Raw genomic sequence first — 26,013 nt, 5'->3', positions numbered from 1 at the left:
TGGCAATAAGTACACGCCTATCAATAATGACTTAAATATAAATGCAGTAAATGTTTCAATCATGAGACACAGGGTGGCTGAATAGATAAAACAAGACCTGTCTATATGCTGCATACAAAGGACTCACTTCAGCTGAAAAATATTTCCTCTAAGATCAGGAACAAGGCAGGGATACCCACTCTTGCCACTTTTATTCAACATAGTATTGGAAGTCCTAACTACAGCAATCAGACAAGAAAAAGAAATAAAAGTCATCCAGAAAGGAAGAAGTAAAACTGTCACTATTTGTAGATAACACAATATCATATATAGAAAACTCTAGAGTCCAACAACAACAACAAAAAAACCTCTTAGAACTAATAAATGATTCAGTAAGTTGCAGAATACAAAAATCAATATACAAAAATCAGTTGTTTCTGTATGCTAGTAATGAATTATCAGAAAGAAATTAAGAGAATAATTCCAATTACAATTGTATCAAAGAGAATAAAACACCTAGGAATAAATTTAACCAAGGAGGTAAAAGACCTAAATGCTGAAAACTATAAGACACTGATGAAAGAAATCAAGGAAGGCGCAAATAAATGGAAAGCTATCCCATGCTCATGGATTGGAATAATATTGTTAAAATGTCCATACCACAGGTTCAGTGCAATACTTATCAAAATTCCAATGGTGTTTTTCATAGAGATAGAACAAATAATCCTAAAATTTGTATGGTACCACAAAACCCCCCAAATAACCAAAGCAATCTTGAGAAAGAAGAACAAAGCTGGAGGCATCATACTCCCTGATTTCAAACTATAATACAAAGCTATAGTAATCAAAGCAGTATGATACTGGCACCAAACATACATAGATCAATGGAACAGAATGGAGAGCCCCAAAATAAACCCACATTTTTATGGTCAATTAATTTACAAAAAAGGAGGCAAGAATATGGGGGCAAAGACAGTCTCTTCAATAAATAGTGCTGGGAAAACTGGACCACTTTCTTACACCACATACAAAAATAAAATAGATTAAAGATGTAAATGTAAGACCTGAAACCATAAAACTCCTTGAAGAAAACATAGGCAATAAGCTCTTTGACATCAGTCTCAGCAGTATTGTTTTGGATATGTCTCCTTGGGCAAGGGCAACAGAAGCAAAAATAAACAAATAGGACTACATCAGACTAAAAAGGTTTTGCACAGTGAAGGAAATGATCAACAAAATGAAAAAGCAACCTACTGAAAGGGAGAAGATATTTGCAAATTATATGTCTGATAAGGGATTAATGTCCAAAACACATGAAGAACTCAAACATAAAGAACTCATACAACTCAGTATCAAAAAAAATTTCAGTTAAAAAGTGGGCAGAGGATCTGAATAGACATTTTTCCAAAGAAGACATACAGATGGCCAACAAGCATGTGAAAAGATGCTCAAATCACTAATCATCAGGGAAATGCAAATCAAAATCATGATTAGAGGACTTCTCTGGTGGCGCAGTGGTTAAGAATCTGCCTGCCAATGCAGGGGACACGGGTTTAAGCCCTGGTCTGGGAAGATCCCACATGCCGCGGAGCAACTAAGCCTGTGTGCCACAACTACTGAAGCCCGAGCACCTAGAGCCCGTGCTCTGCAACAAGAGAAGCCACCGCAATGAGACGCCCGCTCACCGCAACTAGAGAAAGCCTGCACGCAGCAACAAAGACCCAACACAGCCAAAAATCAATAAATAAATTCTAAATCATGATTAGATACTACCTCACACCTGTCAGAATGGCTGTCATCAAAAAGACAAGAAGTAACAAGTGTTGGTGAGGATGTGGAGAAAGGGAAGCCTCATACACTGTTGGTGGGAATGCAAATTGGTACAACCACTATGGAGAACAGTATGGAGGTTCTGCAAAAAATTAAAAAAGGAACTACCACACAGTCTAGCAATTCCACTTCTGGGTATATATCTGAAGAAAACAACAGTAAGTCAAAAAGTTATATGCATCCCATTGTTCATTGCAGCATTATTTACAATAAACAAGGTATGGAAGCAATCTAAGTGTCCATCGATAGATGAATGGGTAAGGAAGAAACACAATGGAATATCACTCAGCCATAATAGAAAAGAATGAAATCTTGCCATTTGCAACAATATGGATGGACCTAGAGTGTGTTATGCTAAGTATAATAAGTAAGACAGAGAAAGATAAATACTGTATGATTTCACTTACATGGGATCTAAAAAACAATTCAAATGAACAAACATAACAAAACAGAAACCAACTCACAGATACAGAAAACAAACTGGATGGTTGCCATGGGGATTGGCAAGATAAGTGAAGGGGATTAAGAGGTACAAACTTCCAAGTATAAAGTAAGTCCTGGGATATATGTACAATACAGGGAATATAGTCAATAATAGTGTAATAATTTTAAAGATCAAGATGATGGAGTAGGAAGACACTGAGCTCATCTTCCCCCACGAACACATCAAAAATACATCTTCAGGGCTTCCCTGGTGGCGCAGTGGTTGAGAGTCTGCCTGCTAATGCAGGGGACACGGGTTCGAGCCCTGGTCTGGGAAGATCCCACATGCCGCGGAGCAGCTGGGCCCGTGAGCCACAACTACTGAGCCTGCGCGTCTGGAGCCTGTGCCCCGCAACGGGAGGGGCCGCGATAGTGAAAGGCCCGCGCACCGCGATGAAGAGCGGTCCCCGCACCGCGATGAAGAGTGGCCCCCACTTGCCGCAACTAGAGAAAGCCCTCGCACGAACCGAAGACCCAGCACAGCCAAAAATAAAAAAAAAAAAAAAAAAAAAAATACATCTTCATGTAGAGCAATTCTCACTGAAAACAAACTGGAAACTGGCAGAAAGACTCTTGTACAACCAAGGCTGTAAAAAATGATCCACACAAAGTCAGGAAGGGAAGAGAAACGATCAGGTCAGGACCTGTGCCTCTAGGAGGAGACGCAGAAAAGGAAGGAGATTACATGGGCTGGGAGATCCTCCCTGAGGAGTGAGTGGTTTGAACCACATATTGGGTGCCCCTGCCCTGGTGTCCAGTACAGGGAAGTTGATACCCGTTGGCTTGTTTGAAGACCAGTTGGAATAGCAGGGGGGCTGCGAGGAACTTAGACTCTGCTCCTGAAGAGCACGCACACACTTGCTTTCTCCTGAAACAAGGCGGAGGAAGCAGACGGATGAAACTGCCCAGGATGCTGACTGGTTTCCCATGGGCAGTTTCCCATGACCGCCCCAGTGCATGTCTGGGCCCCTCTTGTTCTCTGATGCAGCTCCCCGCTAGGGCTAAGGCTGCTCTTGCCGAGGAGAGTGCACAGCTGTGGGGAAGGAGCCAGCTTGGACCTGGCACTGCCTCTGAATGCAGAAAGAGGAGCCATTCCTGGTGCTCATGGAGCCGGCAGATTGAGTGTGGTCCGGAGCGCTGACTGGCATGCTGGGACTGCCCCGGCAGCTGCCCCGGCCCACTCCAGGTGCCTACTCCAGGTGCCCACTCCAGGTGCCCGCTCCAGGTGCCCACTCCAGGTGCCCGCCCCCGTGCTGCTCTCCTCTGGGGCAAAGGTGCAGATGCCGGGAGCAGGGAGAGCACACACTTAGAGGGGACAGAACCAGCTCAAACCTGAACCTCAGTGCTTCTGCTTCAGCACCTTGGGACCTGCCCCTGCCCCCAGTGAGGAAGTGTCAGCCACTGAGCACAGGAGAAGCCCCAGCTCACACCTGGCTCTGGCTCTGTTGCTTCCATCGCCAGCTCCACCTCCCACCAAGGTGAGAGCTGCCAGCACACCCTGGGGAAAGACATGACCTGTGCTCATTTCCTATCTAGCTCTCCCACCAAAGCCACTTGCAGACTGTGTCGGATGCTTCCACACAAGGGCATCCCGTCAACACCAGGATAGGTAACTGTTTGACCTAATTTCATAGAGACAGAGACAGTTGTTTCAAACAACAGAAGGAGAAAACTCCCTTGAAAAAACAACTAATGAAAGAGAGATAAATAATTTACCAGATAAAGAGTTCAAAACATTAGTAATAAGAATGCTAACTGAACTAGGGAAAAGAATGGATGAACAGAGTGAGAATTTTAACAAGGAACTAGAAAACAAAAACCAGTCAGAACTGAAGAATTACAGTAACTAAAATGAAAAACATACTAGAAGGAATTAACAGCAGACAAGGTGGTACAGAAGAACACATGAGTGATCTGGAAGATAGAATAATGGAAATCATGCAATCAGAACAGCAAAAAGAAAAACATGAGGACAGTTTAAGGGACCTTTGGGACAACACCAGGCATACTAACATTCACATTATAGGGGTCCCAGAAGGAGAAGAGAGAGAAAAGGGTCAAAAATGTATTTGATAAAATTATGGCTGAAAACTTCCCAAACCTGAAGAAGGAAACATATATCCAGATACAGGAAGCACAGAGAGTCTCAAACAAAATGAACCCAAAGAGACCCCACACCAACACATCATAATTAAAATGGCAAAACTTAAAGAGAGAATTCTAAAGGCAGCAAGAGAAAAAGAGTCATGTACAAGTAATCCCCATAAGGCTATCAGCTGATTTCTCTGCAGAAACTTTGCAAGCCAGAAAGGAGTGGCATGATAAATTTTAAGTGCTAAAAGAGAAAAACCTACAACCGAGGGTACTCTACTTGGCAAGATTGTCATTCAGAATAGGAGAGATAAAGAACTCAGATAAGCAAGGAGTTCATAAATACTATACCAACTCTAAAAGCACACGTCAAAGGATCTTTTCTAAGTGGAAGAGAAAAAGCTTCAACAAGAAGAATTTATAGAACAGGAAAAATCCCACTAGTAAAGACAAATATATAGTAAAGGCTGTGGATCAACCACTGAAATAAGCCAGTACGAAGATTTTTTTTTTAATTTTATTCATTTATTTTTGGCTGCGTTGGGTCTTTGTTGCTGCGTGTGGGCTTTCTCTAGTTGCGATGAGCGGGGGCAACTCTTCATTGCGGTGCACGGCTTCTCATTGCAGTGGCTTCTCTTGTTGCAGAGCACGGGCTCTAGGCGCGCAGGCTTCAGTAATTGTGGCGCACAGGCTTAGTTGCTCCGCGGCATTTGGGATCTTCCCAGACCAGGGCTCGAACCCGTGTCCCCTGCATTAGCAGGCGGATTCTTAACCACTGTGCCACCAGGGAAGTCCCGGTAAGAAGATAAAAAGACAAAAAAATTGTAAAATCAACTATAACTACAATAAACAGTTAAGGGATAAACATGAAGATGTAAAATATGACATCAAAAACACAAAATGGAGGGGGTAAAAATGTAGATCTTTTAGAATGTGTTGGAACTTAAATAATTACCTGCTTAAAACAAGTAAATGTAGTTATAGGTCAACATACATGAATCCCATGGTAACCACAAATCAGAAATCTACAATAGATAACTTTGTATGGTGACAAATGGTAACTAGATTTCCTGTGGTGATCCTTTCCTAATGTATAAAACACCAAAGCACTATGTTGTACACCTGAAACTAATATAATATTGTAAGTTACACTTCAATTTGAAAACAAAACAACAACAAAAAAAACCCAACACTATTGCTCCTAAAGGAATATTTTATCAGGAAGATAATCCTAAATTGATAAAGTACCACAGGCAATAAGGTTGTTGTTATTGACAAGCATCTATTTTTTGCACCTTTACTTTGTGCGAGCCTGTGCCAGAAGCTATCTGATGTCTAAGAAGACAGAATCGTGTCCTGCCCTCAAAGAGGTGTGGAGCCTTGGGCTGCCCGGCTCTGGCCGATGGAATAATGAGCCCCCAAATTGGACTGAGATGAATGAGAATCCCTAGGAATTGTGGGCCCTAGAATGAGATACATTATCCATTTGAAACATGATTTCCTAATTTGAAAATCGGGTCATGGTGAGGGTTAAGTAACTAGATCATAGTTGCACAGTTACTGAGTGTGTACGTCCTGGCAGGCACTGGGCTAGTTATAAATAAATAAGACTTATGAAAACAGTTCCTCGCACTTTCTAGAGACAATATAGATTGTATTCCAAACATTTGGATACTCTTCTATATAAAAAATACAATTGTCTTTTTTCCTTTTTTAACACTGAGATATTTCCTTTCTTAGAAAGAACCAATAATTCCTATTCAAATTAAAAGTTTTCTTTTTTTCAATTATTTATGGCCTCAATCTCTGAAATGTTTCATAATAATTGATTTCATAATATCCAGCTTCTAAAATAAATAAGATGGAAATGGAGTTAACAGTGGGAATTATGTAGAATTTACCAAATCATATATAAATGTTTAATCCAAGATGAATTAATTGGTTAGTGTGATTTGTGTAATAAGTAAACTAATAAGAGAGGGGAAGGGGGAAAGAGAGAGCCCGTGGGTATTTTTAAATGTGTTTAAACTTGAAAATAATTATGTAAGATAGTTTTAGCAACACTTGAACATACAGATAAGCGGGAGGGGAGAGGAAGGTAGAATCTATTTTGCAATTTGGTTTTTTCCCCGCTTAATATGTTATGCATATTTTCCACATTATGTACTACTATACTATTATATGTATATGAACAATATAATTAGTAGCCCCCCTTATGTTTCCTGGTTGATTTAATTATGTTTCTGCTTTGTATATAAGGTTATTCCAATTTTTTTTTCCATTATAAGCAATGCTATATGAAACACCTTTGTAAAATTCTTCAGGTTGTCTTACCAAAGCAAAGGATACGTTTAAGGCGTTTAAATACAGGTTGCACATGAAAGTGTGTGGCAATTTATACACCACCAGCATGAGTGCCCTTTGCCCCACATACTGGGAAATCTAAGCGGTATGATTCTTTGTCCATTTGGTAGAAGAGAAAGGAAGCAAATGTAGCTTTTTAAATGTTTTATTTTAAAGTTGAGTGAACACTTGTTATATAACATTTGTTACGGAGTCAAGTCAGTAGTGGCCTGGGGATTTTTATTCTGTGTGACTCTTTTAATGAGAAATTAATTTATACCTTGATATTTATATTTTGTAATATATATTTGTTAAAAATTATTCTAAAATACCATGTTTCTGTAATCTGTTTCTAATTGAGATCAACAAGCCCTTTGGTTTATGTGGGATAATTAACATTTTGTGCCTGCCCACATTTAGAGTAAACTCATCATATATGTTAAGTTGATTCTGTTTTAGAAAGCATGGTATTTCCTTACATAATGTCAAGAATAACTGAAGCTCCCAAGCACTTTGTAATGGTTGGGATTTTTTTTTTTTAATACTTACAAAATTTAAGTTATGTACCCATGAGCACACAGGTGTCTGTCCTTTTAAAAGGTGCTATCCATGTCATATGCATATTTCTCAGATCCAATTTGTGAGCAGTAGGTACTTCCTGCAAGTGTGTGTATTCTCTCTCCAGGGTTCTCCATGGTTGCCTACCTCAAAGGGTAGAACCAAGTGTTCAAGCCCCCATTTTTAGGAAGGATGCCTTTTCTTTAGGTCAGCATTTCCCCCAAAGATATTCAGTGGAAAGCTCATCCCATGGATAAGTAAGTAATAAGTATTTCATATTAAATATGTTTCATTGCTAGTCCTTAGCTCTATCTAGAGTTTCATGCTCATAGTTACTGTTTTCTAAATAGGATTTTGTAGGAATTTCTTAATTTTATTTTCTATTCTTTACTGTTTTTCCTTGTACTGATAATGGAATATAATTGATTCTTTAAAAAAAAATTTGTCTCTAATCACATTTTAATTTTATGAGATACTTGGATATCTCTATCTATCTAGAGACCATTTTAGTCCAATCTTTGTTGGTTTTATACTATAGTAAATACAAATTGAGATTTATTTCCCTTTTTCACATTTCTAGAAGTAGCAGCCAAAGACACAAAGACACTTTATGTAACCTTTTGGCCATGAAAGCTATGTTACATTGTTAGGAGGGACTGGTTGATGTCAGATCCTAGTCAGGATCTACATTTCAACTCTTCTTTGTATTTTCCTTTTGTCTTTAAAAAATATTGTCTTAGTTTTGGAATATTTAGAATAAATTCTGAAAGTCATGAGTACTGAGCTTTTCATGATGTGCTATCTATCTGAAATCTTATTCATTTTCAAACTATGGGTCTAAGCACCTTTGGACCCTTATATAATTCTGGTGCTTGAATTGCAACTTTGTAAAATGCATCAGATTATTCTGGTTGAGCACCTACCTTTACAAAGATGCTTTTATGATATCTTCATCCTCTAAAGTAGGATTGCCACTCTTAGAAACTCAAAGGGGAGTATCAAAGAAACTAACTCACCAGCTGAACTATCCATTTCCCCAGCTCTAAGTCAGAGAGCCAAGAGGGCAGGCAGGGCACTCGATACCCTTCTTGACTCTGAGCTGGGCATGGTACTCTGGATGCTATTTTGCATGGGTTATCTCACTTAATACTCATGATGGTTCTGTGAGCCATGTGGCATTATTCCCCATTTTACAAATACAAAAACTGGGACACACTGAGTTTCAACATCTTGTTCAAACTGGCAAATATCAAATCCAGGATTTATACTCAAATCTTTTTGATTTCAAATCCCATTCTCATAACCAGTTTCCAGAGCAAGTAGTCGAAACTGTATTGATTATACTCTTTGGGCTAACAAATCACTGAAATGGGAATGGGAAAGGGATACTTCATACAGTCAAAGTCATTTCTTGGCTAGTGAGAAAATGAAAATTTGCAGTATCCTCAAATTTATTCAACTCAGACTTTGATAAAGTGCCTTCCGTCTGGCTATATATATTTCAGCGGTTATGGGGAGAGGAAGTGATTGGTATTTTATGGGTGATACTCTATGGGTGCTCATTAATTGAATTGAAGTAGTCTAATCAGAACATTGTATGGAAATAAAGAGCTTGACTAAAATGTCCTTTCTCTGATACTAGATGTCTTAACTTAGTTCAGGCTGGTTCTAGCATTGGCTTATTATTAGAATGAACTTTTATGTGCTACAGTGGTTATCTGACCAAAATCAGACAAACAAACAAAAAAACCACATAATATTCCATCTTCTGAAGACCCAGGTACCTTATTTTATATGACTATTACCGTGAACATAGCACTTTATACGTAAACTGTAATTTCCGCTTCTCTAGTTACTCCCTTAAAATCTATTTTTAAAAAAATATTTATTTATTTATTTATTTATTTATTTGGCTGCGTCAGATCTTAGTTGCGGCACACGGGATCTTCGTTGCGGTGTGCGGGCTTCTCTCTAGTTGTGGTGCGCGGGCTCAGTAGTTGTGACGCATGGGCTTAGTTGCTCCATGGCTTGTGGGATCTTAGTTCCCTGACCAGGGATTGAATCCACGTCCCCTGCATTGGAAAGCGGATTCTTAACCACTGGACCACCAGGGAAGTCCCCCCTTAAAATCTATTTTGTACCTTATGGCCACATCTTCTAAAAAGATATTTTGATCTTGTCACATTGCCCCCAAAATATCTTAAGCCTTCAGGATTCAAGTCTAAACCCCTTGTTTGTTTTTAAAAGCTCTTTGCAGACTGACCTACCTTTCTAGCTTTTTCTTGATCTGCCTGAATCTGGGGTTTTACTGAAATTAGTCATTTTGTGGGCTTTTCTCAGTAAGTCTAGGACCTTTCTAGCTTGGCACCTCTAAAAATACTATATTCTCGAATTCAGGTGGTTCCCTTCTTTTCTCTACCTGTGTAAATCCTTGTTTCCCCAAACAATACACCCTGCAGTGATCCCTCCCTAGACTGACAGTTACAGCCCTTTCCCAGCCTGCACTTGACAGGGGAACAACCCTCAGGTACTGAGGCACTGGGGAGAGGAAGTGAAGTCCGGCACCTTTTCCCCTCACAGGAGTGGTCATCCCCAGTTTCTAGATTCAGGCGTGTTGGGGACTGAAGCCTGTGGCGGAGTGTATTCTGTTTCACAGATATGAAAGTATATGGCATTAACAAAGAATTTATGGCTTAGATCAATGGGTGCCAAACTTAGCTTTGTAATAAAGTCGTCTAGAAGCCTTTAAACATACAAAGTACCCAGGTCCTTCCCTGAGCATCCTGCTGCTTTGGATTGGTGAATCTGCGAGGCATTCTCCCTTTTGTGATAAACAAATGGGCGTTACTGTGTTCTTATCTGACTTTAACGTTTTGCAGCATTTGACTCCATTGACCATCCCTCATTTCTTTCACACCTTCTTTCCTTCTATCACCCCTTCCTAGTTTGTTTCTTCATTAAGTGTTACCCTTTAAATGACTCTTTCTCTTCCTCATTGTATATACAATTGCCTGCGCCTAATTCTTTTTATTATGTGCCAATCATTTCCAGCTATCTTTAGTCTAGAACTTTCTACTGAGCCCCAAACACATATGTACCTAGTAACCTTCAATATTTGGATCATCCATGGATCAAAAAAACTCAAAACAGATCATGCCCTAAACTGGGCTTCTTATTTCCATTTTTTTTAAGAAAAATTTTGTTCATTTTCCTTAGGATTTCAGTCTTACCCACGGCACGCGGGATCTTAATTCCCCGACCTGGGATCGAACCCGCGCCCCCTGCAGTGGAAGCGCGAGGTCTTAACCAGGGAAGTCCCCTTATTTCCATCCTTGTCCCTGCCACTGTCCCCCTAACTCCTGCTTCCTGTTTTCTCCATCACAGTAACTGGTACCACCAGCCTTTCAGTCCCCAAAGCCAGAATATGGGCATAATCTTGCTTCTCAGTCATCTCCCCACATTGCTCAGTCACCACATCCAGCTTTTTCTATCCATTTAACATCTCTAGGATCTCTTGCTCCCATTATGACCCTTCTGTGTTTCAGTGTTAAGAAACATGAATCAGATTTATTAGCTGCTTGCTTGGGTGCCCACACCCCTACCCACCCCACCTAAGTGCACAAATTAGTTCAAATATCATCTCTAAGAACTTCCCCTGTCTGGTTTAGATGCCGCTCCCCTATACTTTCACCTCTATCATAACACTTACTACACTCTTCTACAAATGTGGACTACTTGTGGCTTTTTCCTACTGGACTTTAACCTTCTGAGGGCAGGGACCAAGTCTTATGACACTGTGTCCTAGAAACAGCATAAGGTCTAGAATATAATATATTCCTAAATGTTAGTTGGATGGGTGCGTGAATAAATTAGCCTGTAGTCTAATAGATAAAAATGCTTAAATAACATCACTTATAATTAAAATAATGCATAGACTTTATATAGTATTTAGAAGAATATAAAAAAGCAAAAAGAAAACAAAATGTTTATAATTTTGTTACACAAAGATAACTACAATTTATCTTTATTTTTGTAGCTTTTCAGCCTTTTTCTATGGATGGATTAATGTAATAATAGTGTATATATATATACAATTGTGTATGTATAGATATACACACACTCTTTTGTAAACTGCTTTTACTTAAGAGTATCCTTCTCTGCCATTAAATATTCTATCTGCATGCATTTAGTGAGCATGCATTACTTTTGTTAACGAGAAGTAAAATCATTAAAAAAATTGATTCTCCTATTAAACTCACTTTACAATGGGAAGATAGCCAAGTCCTAAGGACCCTCATGAAGACTAAGCAAAATGCTCTTTACATTTTCCTTAGAGAAAAAAGGGTGAATTAAAGGAATCACAGACTGACCTAGTTTTCTACCATGAAATCGTTAACCATAGTTAATGCTAGATTTTCTGATCAAAAGTTATCTTTTAATGGGATCAGAGCTAAATTGAAATCTTTAATAACTGTCTGTGACAAGAAGACCATAGTGCTGAATAATCTTTAAAGTACTATAGTTTCTAGAACAACTTAGGCCGTACTTAGCCAAGCTAGGTATATTTCAGAATACAAACCTGGTGATTTTTATGTCATACTGTAGTCTTATAATGATGTTTTAAGGTGAGAATGTCACTAATAAAGACAAAATTCAAAAAGGTCTCCAGAATAATTCCTTAAAGGAATTATCTTTCTCTCTTTGTGTTTAACACAAGTTCTAAGTTTGAGGAAACTACTGAACAAATATAAGTGATAGGATTATTAGTTACTTATATAAATATTCTCACTTCTTTTTTTTTAACACTTTAAAATGGTTTGAAGTGATCTTTCTTCCTCCCATTCTTTTCCTGGTCATTTTACCTTTGTTTCACCGACTTAAAGTTCTAGAATTTCGTCATCGTTTTCCAGAAGCACCTTCTTAGGCAGCCACCCATCAGTAACTTCACTAACCAGCTTTGGCAAATGCCTTGAGTTAATCAGTGACTCTATAGTCAGACCTAAGCACATGAAAAAATAACCCCCTTTTTAAGCGAGTGCTCTACTGTCGTGGCTGTGCTTTCTAGTGGAGGAGCGAGCGCCAGCGCTCTGGAGAGTAGCTTGTCGCCTGTTTCCACTGCAGGATAATTAGTCCCTGCCAATGGGTGCTGCACATAGCGTTTGGGAGTAAGTATGCAGAAACAGTGATTATTGCAACCTAAATATTTGCAGGGGCCAGATGGAAGGATGGAAGGAGGGAAGCTCAGGGGCCAGTGTTAACTACCTGCTCTGGGAATCAGCTGCTCGGTAACTCACGATCTCCAACCTAATGCTATTATGTGGGAACGTGAGCCTGGTGTTGCTACATTTTCCCATCTTTTTCAAAAGAAATTGAATTATGGATTATGTGTGTCAAATCTCCCCAATTTTACGGTGTTAGCCACTGTTTAAGAAAAAAAAAAATGGTGAGCAGTCTAAAAAGCACCCATCTGCTGCTGAATCCAAGCCACAGGCTGCCAACTGAAGGCCTCCAGCATTGATATTAACATAAACTTTTGGGTTTTACTTATTTTTTTAAATATATATTTATTTGGCTGTGCCGGGTCTTAGTTGCAGCACGCGGGATCTTTGTTGCTGCATGCAGGATCTTCAGTTGAGGCATGCGGGATCTAGTTCCCTGACCAGGGATCGAACCCGGGCCCTCTGCATTGAGAGTGCAGAGTCTTAACAACTGGGCCACCAGGGAAGTCCCAGTTTTTACTTATTTTTGAGTGATCCTTTTTGTAACTATAACTTTTGTTTTGATAGTGATTCTCAAAAGATTCCTATTATTTTTGGTGAACTAGAACAAAGAAGCTTATTTAGTTGGTGCTTTTTAAATAATGTTTTCCTTTCATAGACACACAAAGAACCTTTAAGAATGGGCATTACATCAGGGCATTACTAACTGTTGATTTCATCTGGAGTTGTTCAATATTGGCTCCAGAAGGGGCCTTACAAGCAAGTAAAATAACCCCTTTCTTTTTTTTTATTTTGGCCACGCCACATGGCATGCGGGATCTTAGTTCCCCAACCAGGGATCGAACATGCGCCCGCTGCAGTGGAAGCACGGAGTCTTAACCACTGGACTGACAGGGAAGTCCCTAAAAATGACCCCTTTCATATAAGGACCTTGGGTCAGGCCATTGAGGGTGGGTTTTAAAAGGTGATAGTTTTCTAGTAACGACCTCTGTGGTCAAGAGTGCTTTGCCTTATTGGGTTTCTGTGGCTGTGTTCAGAATGGAGGAGCCTGGGAAGGTTTTAGGCCAAAGTGCCTTGAAATATCTTTAATTTACAATCAATACAAGTGAACAGTGGGACTGCATACGTATATAGTTCAGTATTCTCTAGGTCACATTCTTTCTCTCTTCTTCCCTTTCCTTATCTTATTTCCTATTCTCTGTGCCATAATGAACTCTGAAGTATATTTTTAATGAAATAGTTATTAAGTTATTTAGTGGTTCCTGCTTATAGTTTTGAAATCAAGTGGGTGATTTAGGGGTTATATCTTGCTGTGTATTGCCCCAATTTCTTTTCTTACCGGTCAGGTGACCTTTGATAAGACAAGAGTGCCTAACTGCTTCTGGGTCATTTTGGTCAAGTTTGTTGGTTTATGTGGTAGCAGGATTTTAGAGAATCACACGGAAGGGACTTTCTAAAAGGTCTGTTCGAAAGTAGAATGAACTTATACATTTAATGCTCCAGATACCTATATGAGGACCTAGGTTTTCTTATCTTCATTTTAGAAGCTCAGGGAGATTAAGGACCTTTCTCTAAGCTTCCAGCTGATAACAAGTGGCACCAACTTGGGAGGTCAGGTCTTTAACTTAGAAATGTGTGCTTTTTGTACTTTACCTCACAATTATGTTAAAAAAAAAAAAAAGGGAAAAAAGCAACAGTAAATAAAATCCCACCGTAACTAGTAGTCTTGTTTGATAGCATAGATTATAATCATACCTAAAGCCCATACACCTGATCTATGAATAGTTAGAATAATGTTTTGTTGCAAGCATCAACTCAGATTTGTCATCAGTTTTTATATCCCTCAACCCTACAGCTTTGTCAGTGATGGGCTTTTATGAAATAGTAAAACCAGGACAGAGGGACTGACCATAAAGGAAATGGTGAAGCATCTTGGTAGGGACCACAAGCTGACCTGAGGTTAATACCAGGTCCGCCCCTAACATACTGTGTGGCCTTGGGCAAGTTAGTTAATCTGTGTAAGCATCTGTTTCTTCCACCGTTAAATAGGACCGATAATTACAGTGGCTACCTCCTGAGGTTATCATGAGAAACAAATAAGCTTGTCCATGCACTAAATGAAAGTTAGTTGTTACTGCTGCTGTTGCTTCCTTTGCTATAATTGGCAGTGCTTTGTTGCCTCTAAGGTAAGCCTGCTGCCTTCTGAGGACCTTTATCACTTACCTTCAAAGAATTTCTTCTTCAGAGATGACAACTTTATCTGCTAAATGGGGATTTGTAGCTTGAATATGGTGTCTCCTTTGGGGTGAATCTCTGAAGGAACCTTGAGGCTTATGAAGAAATCTGATTAAGCCCAAATTTGTAGTTAGACAGAAAACCTGAACAAAGCTTGAGTGCTGGGTTTTGGTATTACCAGTTGCTGGATGGGTGGGGATTATTTTTGTGCCTGGAGGAGTGTGGATGGCAACCTTCTCCCCATCTCCACTGCCTCGCCTGGGCTCTGGCCTTGATCATCTCATGGCTGGATCACCGATATGTCGCCTTCTCCACAGAGCCTTTGTTTCTAGTCGGTCCTATCTCTTCCTGACCTTCCCTACTTGGCTCCACTGCAATCTTTCTAAACTAAAGATCTGGCCAGGCTTCTTCCCTGCTGGAGTCCTGGGTGTTGCCTAGTGGTGCTTCTCAGGCTTTGGTCATTCACTTCCTTTCCAAATATCCCCATATCTGCGAACCATCTGTACTACTGTTTACTTAATAGTTGTCTTCAAAGGATTTAGATCAAATCATTTTTTTTTTTTTACTTAGGCTTTTCCTGAGCAGTAATATCTGTGAAATCTGAAGTATATAATATGCTAGTTGCATTTCCTCCTAATACTCTTTAGATAAATACGTAACTATGAAAATGGGTTCCTCTGTGTATCCCCTGAAGTCAGTGGAGCTGCCCCTGCTACACTTCGGTAAACAGTGGCCTCAGGATAAGGTCAAAGCATTTTATCTCATGCCCAGGACTTTCTGTGACCCAGTGACCCGGCCCCTCTGGCTCTTTTTTATTTTTTTCCTTTCCTGCCATTCCATTAGCAAAGAGTAAAACTTGCTTTTTCATTCTACCTGTCAGGAATTCTTCCCCTGCCTGATGAGTTTCTATTCAACATGGACATCCCAGCTCAGATGCCCACTGGCTGTGTTGTTGGAACTGTGTTAGGAATTTTTGTTTATTTCTCTCAACCTGCTCGCTCTAGGGCAGGGCCTGGATCACTCTGGGCAGGCACTGCATCTCAGCAGCTTTTCCCTATCACAGAATCCTCTGTCAGAAGCCACCAGTGACATGATTGCATTGCCCCTCTTTCCCTCTGCCATGTCCAGTTTGACCTCCTTCCGGCATCACCCTGCCCTTAAGATGCCAGGTCTTTTTGCACATGTCCCCTCCAGTAGAATGCCACTTCTCTTCCTCCTGTAACTGGCTCTTTCTCCTCCTTCAGAACTCAGCTTGGGGGCTTCCCTGGTGGTGCAGTGGTTAAGAATCCACCTGCCAATGCAGGGACATGGGTTCGATCCTTGGGCCAGGAAGATCCCACATGCCGTGGAGCAACTAACCCCATGCACCACAACTACTGAGCCTGTGCTCTAGAGCCCAAGAGCCACAACTACTGAGCCCGCATGCCACAACTACTGAGCCCTCATGCCACAACTACTGAAGCCCACGTGCCTAGAGCCCGCACACCGCAACAAAGAGTAGCCCCCTCTCAGCGCAACTAGAGAAAGCCCCCGCGCAGCAACAAAGACCCAACGCAGCCAAAACAAACAAACAAACAAACAAACTTAGCTTGCCCTTGGCCCCTGGGAAGCCGTCCCTGACCCCAGTGTGAAATGATTCTCCACTGGGCTTACCTTTGTCATCACTCTTCTTAAAATAATAATAATAATAAAAATTATTATATATTATAATAATAATTATATTATGTATATTATAATAATAATAATTAGAATGGATGTTGGAGCAGAGATACAAGAGCATATGGCTGGAGCAAAGAGCACATTTGGGAGATTGGCCTAAGGAGTTTGAAATTATCCTAAAACCTACAGGGAAATGTTGGAAGGATTTTACACAGCTGGGTAAAGTGATCAGATTTGCATTTTATCAGCTCACTTCTACTTCCCTGCCACTTCCTCTTGGCTTCCTTCCAGGACCACTTCTACTGCTTCTTCCTTAAGTACTAGCTTTTTCCAGGACCCGGTACCTGACCTGTGAGTTCCGTGCTCACACATGTTACTGCAGTTATTGCTTCATGACCACATAGTAGCTAGCATGGTGGTATTACTGGTAATCGTGTTGGCTTGGCCAGAGGCCGTAGATAGTGTCCTGAGGTAACTGAGACCAGAAGCTCAGTGACTCATGGAGACCACAGGGTGAGTCACTGAGTTTCAAAAAAGCCATCAACAGGTTTTCAGAGGTCAAGAGAAATGATAACTGAGATACTGTTGAGAACTCACAATAGGTCGAGTTTGAGGAAATCAGCTTCACTAAAGTAGTGAAGGAGGGAAGAAGATTTAAAAACCCTGCTTCCTTCCAGACAGTATCTGAGGCAGGTTTAAGAAAGGGCATATACTAAAAGGTTAATAAAATCAGGAATGAAAAGGAGTTGGAAAAAAATGCATAACCCAGATGTTAACAGTACAATCTGAAGGGAAGATGAGGTATAGGAAGGAGGCTTTAGGGAGAAACAAAATCTTGAGGCTTATTTTTTAAGGAAGTGCAAGTAAGTTTGTGGATTAAGGTGAAGGAGATAAAGGGATGGAGGAGTGGGGTGGGAATAATGGAGGGAATCCACTAAGGAGCGGGGCTGTTGAAAGTTCAGAGAGGAGGGTTAGAACGGGAGAGTAGTTCCTTCTTCTGAAGAGAAAGGTCATTAAGAGGTGAGCAGAGGGGAGTGCATTACTAGAATGGTACAACGGAGAGTCCTCTGTTCAGGGAGGGTGGGTGGGTAGGAGAGCGGGGGTGAGAGCTTGAGAAAGTAGAGGTCTGGAATAGCTGCTGTGCGAAGCAGTGAAGGAAGAGAGCTAGAGGGGAGTAGAGAATCCCACGAGGGAGGGTTTCTCCTGGCCAGTGTTAGGTGCCCTTGACTTGTAGTGGATCCATTAAGCGCCAATAAGCAAACTCAGCAACATGCATCATCCCAAGAGAGCAGTTAGAAAGATGATGTTTGTTTCTGTGGGCAGGCATTTGGAAGGGCAAGTGCAATGGAAGGATCAAAGCTGTGTGCCTCTAGGGGGCGGCGGTGCAGGTGAGGTGGAAAGACTGGCCTGGAGGTGTGTGAATCCAGGAGGGGCTAACGCTGGGGAAAGAGGAGGGCTGAGGGTCAAGGTGAGAGTGGAACTGGTATAGTCAGGAGGAAGGAGTGGGCGAGGTGAACCCAGATGGACTAGGAGGGGAATTTTCAGAACTTTAGGCCTGTTTCCAGAGGGCAGGGTTCAGTTCTGGGAACTAACCACCAGGAAAATCCAGTTAAGTTAGCCAAAAAGAGCCATTCCAAGAATTAGGTTAGATAAACTTAAATAAACTTAGTGCCACTCTAATCTAGAAGGAGAAAAGATGAAGTCACATCCTCTTCTCTTTGGTCTCCAGGGGCCTAAGAATTAAGCAATAAGATTGGCTCCAAGTGAACTTTAATTTTCTCTTGTGGAACAGGCCATTTTAATTGTCCACTCCCGCTTTTCCCCCAGAGGCATAGCGTGAGGGCCCTCTCTACATGAGAGAATGAGGAGATTTTATGTGGGAGGCTGTAGTTGAGGGAAACTGGGGTGTGCCAGTGCCCTGGATGTCTGAGAGGAGAGACACGAGCACTTCCCATCAGGTTGCCCCATAGCAGAACATACTTCGGAGGTTTGCCATCTCACCTGAGGCTTCTCGAGGCTGGGGTGACTTCGTTGGCTGCAGAGATAAAGCCCACCACCTGAGGGAGGTGGGAGGTGGTCCAGGGCTGCTGCCCTGCCTGTTGCAGCCAGTGGAGAACCATTGCCAGGAGCGTGGCTGAGGCAAGGCGGCTGCCCCGCGATGTTCCCCAAGCGTGGAGCGCAGTGCTGGCGGTGATGGGCGCCTGTGCGTGCAACGTGGACGAGCAGGAATGGGGGGTGGGCCGCACGTGACCTAGGGGCCACTCAGGGCATCTCACACTTACTTGAGCTTCGTTAATAAAACCCAAAGCCAAGGAAGTAGTTGACCTATAGTATGAGACCTCTGTCTGTGGACAGGTACAAAAATGTACCACCCCCCTTAGGGTTCAGCATTCACAAAAGAAGAGGCAGTCAGCTTAGACTGGCTGGAACATTTCCAGAGATGGGCTGTTTGGGCACATTAATCTTCTGAGCCTCAGTTTCCTTATCTTTAAACTGGGCATAGTAACACTTGCCTCTTAGAGCTGTTGTGCAATGTGAAGTCCTCAAGGCAGGGAATCACGTCTTTTCTTTTCAGGTAGCTGACATATTTCATCAGCATTGCTTAAAACAGAAGGTTGCTTCTCTGTTTAACATTAAAATTGTTATGACTTTGACCCTCTTTTCTGTGGTATTTTGAGAATGCCTTTTCCCTCCTTTCTAGATATTTCCTTTTGTGGTAAGTTCAACAAGCCCAGTGCTGGCCCTAGCTGCTCTTGACCTTGCTGCAAAATAGGCCACTCACTCTGGCAACAGATGATCCCAGAGGCCTGATTCACCACTCACTGGAAATCCAGCAGTCCCAAGAGAAGAGATTTGGAATAATCCTCTCTTACTTGGTCATCCCAGATTCTTGCCCCGGGTTGACATATTTCTTCTAGAGAGAAAGGCACAGGGCAGGCAAGAATACTTTGTGCCAAAACTCACCTTCCCCCAGCCCCTCACTTGTTACAGCTCCTGGGAACTCACACATATGTGTATGACATATGTAGCTGTCTCCTTCCATAGTATGCCCACTGTTTTCCCAGCAGCACACCATGCCCACATTCACCTGCTCCTAAGATAACCATGGCATTCATGTGGATCCCGGGTCATGAGTCTAGACCAGGCCATTCCCCCCACCCCCTTGAATAGTTTCTTGTCAAGAAGGATGGGGTGGAAGAAGGGGTATTATCCTTTCCCAAGGTCTTACCTGTATTAGGACCACGTTAATTCATCAGAGATGCTCTGATAATCCTGAACTTTGAAAGAGAGGTATTAGGCACACAATTCCTCCTTCTTAGGACATCCTCCTTCTTATACAGATCTTCTCTCTCACCCACCTTCCATCCCATCCACCCGCCCAGTGGGTTGGAGGAACGAGTTGTCTTCCTCAAGCAGGGAATGTTCAATTATAACTTCCTCCAGAATAATAAGTCCTACTCACCTTGCATCTACATAATAAAAAGGATTGCTCAGATGGTTTCCCCAAGCAACTTAATGTCTTGGTCACCAAAAAGGGAAGTGACTGGCAATTGCTAAGATCGGATCTCACCTTAAAATCTGTATTGACCTGCAGTTTTCACAATTGATATTTTCTTATAATATCTAAGAAGAAATGAAATCTTAACTTCAAATCTGTGCCTCATCCCTCATTCCCTTGCAGTCTTACACAGGGGTATATGTCAGCATGAGCTTTCAGCATTTCTTGGGATGCTTTTTCAGTGTTTATGCTTGTACAATGACTTCTCCTTTGAGAGTAAAATGTTAGAGGATAAACGAGCAGTGCTTCATGGAAAGTAGGTTCAAAAAGTGATAAAAATGTGTCTTGTGTCATAACCAGGAAGTTAAGTGGGAAACAATTCAGAAATCAGTGTGGGATAAGGGGAGGACTTTGTAGTGTGGTTCAAAGAACCCTGATTGCCACCTCAGGAGATCTAGTCCTGGCTGTGATGCTGACAGTAGACTTCAGAGCCCCCATCTAAGGGGGCTTACATCTAAGGAGAGTTAGTTGGATTAAATGATATCCTATATCTCCACCAACCTTAATATTCCAGAAGGTAGTTCCTCAAGGTCAGGGTCACTGGCACATAGTGGGTACACAGGGAGTATTATTGAAGGAAGCGATGCACTGCAGCCAGGGACAACCAGGAACACACCTGAAATTGAATGTGTTGGGTTGACTTGTTGCAACGAGGGAGAATGCACTGCATGGGACCGAGGGCCATCTCAGTAAGAGGGTGCTTGAAAGGGGTCACAGGATGTAGGTTTATGTTAGGTGATTCGAGGGATAACTTAAAAAAGTGGGACTTTGCTCTAGATTGGAAGCTGTCAGGAAGCAAAAGTCATTCTGTGATTGAATATATTATAAATCCTATGTAGAAGGAGGAAAAACTAGAGAGGCTAGTGCCATAATTGGTAAAGAAGCACAGTCATTTATATTAGCCAGATTAGAGAGATGTTTGGTCATTTTTGTGGTTGGACAATGTTTGTGTTTAGATATCAGACCCCAGTGGTCTCGTTTCTGTCATGATTCGTCATGGTGATAGAGTGGCTTTGCCGGACGTTGATGTTTTGTGAAGTTGTTAATGTTCAACGGGAGAATACCAGGGCCTAGCTGTGAGTGTCAGGCCAGTTTCTCCCAACACTGGGGCCTGGCCAATAGGAGCAGGCTAGCTCCCACGTATCAGGGACTGCTTTCCTCTTTCTCACAAATAAGCTAGCCAACAAATATTTAGGAAGCCATTTTATTTGATGTGGATAAGCATGTAATAAATGTGTCCTTTTCCAAAAGTTAAAGTGAAGCATATTGGTTCTCAACTTTTTTCTAAAATACAGTTAGGATGGACTAAATTTTAGGTGTTAGAAAACTAAAAGAGTTAGAATTATATATATATATATATTTTTTTTTAATTTATTTATTTTATTTATTTATTTTTGGCTGTGTTGGGTCCTCGTTGCTGCACGTGGGCTTTCTCTAGTTGCGGCGAGTGGGGGCTACTCTTTGTTGCGGTGTGTGTGCTTCTCATTGCGGTGGCTTCTCTTGTTGCAGAGCGTGGGCTCTAGGCGCGCGGGCTTCGTTGCTCTGCAGCACGTGGGATCTTCCCGGACCAGGGCTCGAACCTGTGTCCTCTGCATTGGCAGGCGGATTCTTAACCACTGCGCCACCAGGGAAGCACTAGAATTATATATTTATCAAACCTTTCTGGAGTCATGATTTTTTCTAAGTTAACTTTTAATAGGAAATGTCATACTACATGTTAATAATAGTTCAGAGATTCAAAAGAGTATACATATTGCTGGTAGGAGGGCAAAAAATGATTCCATCCCTAAAAACGGCAACATGGTATTATATATAGAAAGCATAAGTGAATTGCTCCTTTGATAACACAGTCCCACTTCTGGGAATATGTCCTACAGCTCTACCTGTACACGTGCAAAAATGACATACCAAGTTACTCATCATAGCATTGTTTATAAAAGCACAGTCTTGGAAACAACCCAAGTGTCCAGCTGGAGAGGATGGTTACATAAACTATGATAAATCCACACAGTAAAGTACTGTGTAGCTATGAAAGAAAGAATGAGGAAGCCATCTCTATACTGTTGTGGAAGGATATCCAGGCTATATTGTTTAGTGAAAAAAGCTAGATAGAGAATAGTACTATCTTTTGTAGAAATGAAAGACAAAGAGAATCTATATTCATATTTATTTCTATCTACAAAAATAACACTACAAGAACACACAAGGAAATAATAAAGTGGTCAACTATAGGGGAAAAAGGTGGACCCAGAATGTGACGGACAGGGATATGAGTGAGATGGAAACTTCTCATTATTTGCCTTTTGAAATATAATTTTAATTCTCAAATTATAAAATGTACTACCTAGTCCAAAAATTTAAATAATTTATGGAAAGATATCTATACATCTATATCTATATATCTATATATATATATATAAAATGTAATATGTCTTTCTTCTACCTCATTCCATTCCCCAGAGATAACCATTTTGATCAGTTTCTTATACAGCTTTTCAGAGTAGTCCATTGTATTAGTCAAGGATCTCAAGAGAAACGGAACCGAGAGGATGTGTGTGTGTGTGTGTGTGTGTGTGTGTGTGTAAAATATATGAAAACTGGTAATTCTATATTATGGAAGAAAAGGCATAATTAATATAAAAAGGAAAAAACAGCTTAGAAATACATTTGATAGTGGTTAATTTACATTATATAAAGGCCCCCACATATTGAAAAGAAAAACATTGACTCCACAATCACAAGGAGCCAATTCATGAAAGCAGCCCGGAAGAAAACTTTAAAAAAATGTTCAACCCACTACCACTCAAAGAAATGCAAAGTGAGTCGGGGAAAACTTAAAATATATATTAAATTCATTTAGAAAAAGAAGGATAAGCAGGATTGTTAGGAGACTTAGATGCAAACTGCAATGCTCGTGTCAGAGTAAACTAGTCAGCCTTTCAAGAGCAGTTTGGCAGGATGAATCACAAGTTATAAAATCATGCCCTTTGGCCTAATAATCCCTTTTCTGGGAACTAATCTTGAGGAAATAATTCAAAAGGTGGCAAAAGGCATAGATCATGAGGATGTTCATCGTAACGTTGTTTGTATAATCAAAGAAATGGAAAAAACCTAAATATCCCAAAGGCATAGGAATTTGGGTAATTATGGTTTATTACTTTCATGAAATGTAGGCATTAAAAGTCAGTACAAGGGGCTTCCCTGGTGGCACAGTGGTTAAGAATCCGCCTGCCAATGCAGGGGGCACGGGTTTGAGCCCTGGTCCGGGAAGATCCCACATGCCGTGGAGCAACTAAGCTCGTGCACCACAACTACTGAGCCTGCACTCTAGAGCCTGCGTGCCACAACTACTGAAACCCGTACTCCTGGAGTCCATGCTCCGCAACAAAAGCCACTGCAGTGAGATGCCCGCGCACCGCAACGAAGAGTAGCCCATGCTTGCCGCAACTAGAGAAAGCCTGCGCGCAGCAACCAAGACCCAACTCAGCCATAAATAAATAAATAAATAAATAATTTTTTTTAGAAGTCAGTACAAGGGCTAGCAACATGGCAAATATGCATTATTTTATGTTACACATAACAAACAATTATGTCTTAGCCCTGTTAACAATGGAAAGAAAACTGTGTACATGTGCTCAAGAACAGATAGGACTATAGAAACCTAAAGACAGTTTGACTGATGGGAATATTAGAATTATAGTGACATTTCTTTTTTGTTTTAATTAATATTTGTCTTAGTTTGTTCAGGTTGCTATAACAGAATACCATAGACCGGGTGGCTTATAAAGAAGAGGTTTATTCTTGACAGTTCTAGAGGCTGGGAAGTCCAGGATCAAGGTGCTGGCAGATTCGGTGTCTTGTGAGGGCTCACTCTGGTTCATAGACGGCTGTCTTTTCACTGTGTTCTCACATGGCACAGGGGGCTAGCCAGCTCTGTGGGGTCTCTTTTAATCCCAATCATGCCTCATAACCTAAGCACCTCTGAAAGGTCCTACATCCAAATACCATCACACTGGGGATTAGATTTCAACATGCAAATTTTAGGGGCACACAAACATTCAATCTATAGCAATTGTGTTATAATATTTTTACAATTATAACTTTTAAAAACTTAGCAGTAAGTTAACATTGTCCCAAACAGTAGCCTCAAATTGATATTACCAGTTTGTAATTAGAAAAGACTTTAAGAATCATTTGATCCTATCTATCTTCCACTCCCCCACGGTGATGGTTGCAGGTGTAGAATCTAAGGTCAGAGAGCTTTTGACTGTTCTACATGGGCAGGGGGTGGGGGGATATTGTAGGTGCTGGGACCAAAAGCCCCACCCTCTGCTCAGGAACTAGCCACCTCTCTATTGATCAAGTCTGGAAAGATGCTTCAGATGTTAAATATGTATAAGAGAACAGAGCTATTGGAAGCAAACTGCATTCCGATATCAATAAAATTGTCTCTTTCTAATGTTAAAATAACAGCTAATACTATCCCTGATATTTTCTAGTTATTAAAGATATTTTATTAAAATTATGATATAATAATGCTTCAATCTACATAAGACCCATTGGAATATTGCTTATCTTTGTTCCCATCTAAAGCTTCAGATTAATTTTTTTCCTATGAATACAGGTGTCCAATAAATGAACACCCAATGAGGAAAAAACATTTGGTGTAAATATTTCATTGTTTTTTACATTTATGTCCCGTTTCTTGATCCTTCCCTCAGATTCAAAGACATTTTTTCAGTGTCTGTGGACTTTAGCTTCCATTTATTGACTTATTTTCAAAGTTTGGAATGCATTAGCAGAGATTATCTTCAATATGGGAGATTTCCCAATTAGCAAAATGGATTTGCCAAGCAGGAAAAAGATAGCTGTACATGCCCAAGTTCCTACTGGTGCCTGCCAGGAAAGTAGATTTGGTGTTAACCCCTATGATGAACATGTTTTTCAGGGTGGATCACTTGTACACGTTCTTTGTTCAGTGGTCTCCTGACGTCTATGGGAAAGATGCCAAAGAGCAAGGCTTTGTGGTGGTGGAAAAAGAAGAACTGAATATGATTGACAACTTCTTCAGTGAGCCGACCACCAAGAGCTGGGAGGTGAGACTCAAGAGAGGGCTAGACTGTCCCTTAAAGTCCAGTCCACAAACAAAATGTTCTTGTGTCCAAATTCCAATAACTTCTTGGCTGGCAAGAAGTCAGATTTCCTGTGTCTCTTTGAAATCACATGGGGAAAAAACCTTATTCCTGTTTGAAGCTAGTTATGTGTGTCAGAAAGACCTCATCTCCACCCCTACAAGCCAGTAATTTCACTTCTCTTTTTTGAAACTGCTGCAGGGTCCCCATTACGTACAGGATGAAAGTCAAGCTTCTTAATTTGGCCTAAAAAACTGTTCATAATTTTTTTGAGCACTTACCACACCCTTCTCATGTTAGGGGCACGGTGGATGAGATAAGTAGAATTTAGCATCAAGGAGTATAGATAAATGATTACAATATAGTGAGATAATTACCACTGTAGGTGAAGTGCCACGTGCTATGGGAGCATGTACCCAGGCACCTGAATGGAGCTAGGGGATCAGGGAAAGCGACCCAGAAGGAGTAATCTGAGCTGAGATCAGAAGTGGGAGGACAGGCAGTTGGGGTGAAAGTGGGACATGGAACACGGAACGTGTTCTGGCCAGAGAGAAAAGTCTGTGTAGAGGAATGATCCAGGGGAGAAACAGAGAGTATGGGGCATTTGATGAACTAATAAGAGTTCAGTGTAGCTGGATCATAGAGTGCAAAGCTGAGGGAGTGGCAAGAAACAAAGCTGGAGATAATGAAATGGCAGATCATGAAGGACCTATGAACTGTTTGTCATAGGTTTGGTTTGGTTATTTTCCTAAGGGCAGTAGGAAGGCAGCAGTTTGAGCTGTCTTCAAACAGCTTCAACCAGTAGGAGCTGTTTGGAGCCTGGAGAAATAAATACAGATACACATTTTGGAGAGCTTGCTCTTGCTGGCAGATGTTCATGGAGTTGGACAACCTTGAGGCTTGAAGACCCATTAGGAGTCTCTTG

At 41.1% G+C, this 26,013-nt stretch overlaps 1 protein-coding gene across 6 annotated transcripts in view; it reads left to right on the top strand.

Moving 5' to 3' along the window:
- The window catches only part of NCOA7 (nuclear receptor coactivator 7), a 155,051-nt gene that overhangs the window by 113,072 nt on the left and 15,966 nt on the right, over window positions 1-26,013 (top strand). For all 6 annotated transcript variants that reach the window (XM_057527597.1, XM_057527599.1, XM_057527598.1 and 3 more), the window contains one exon: window positions 24,905-25,052. In XM_057527597.1, the coding sequence (XP_057383580.1) occupies window positions 24,905-25,052 (148 nt within the window). The remainder of the gene's footprint in view (window positions 1-24,904; window positions 25,053-26,013) is intronic.

The sequence above is a fragment of the Balaenoptera acutorostrata genome, chromosome 14 (genome assembly GCF_949987535.1).
Source record: "Balaenoptera acutorostrata chromosome 14, mBalAcu1.1, whole genome shotgun sequence".
NCBI lineage: Eukaryota > Metazoa > Chordata > Mammalia > Artiodactyla > Balaenopteridae > Balaenoptera > Balaenoptera acutorostrata.
This window is presented reverse-complemented; position numbering and strand designations above follow the sequence as displayed.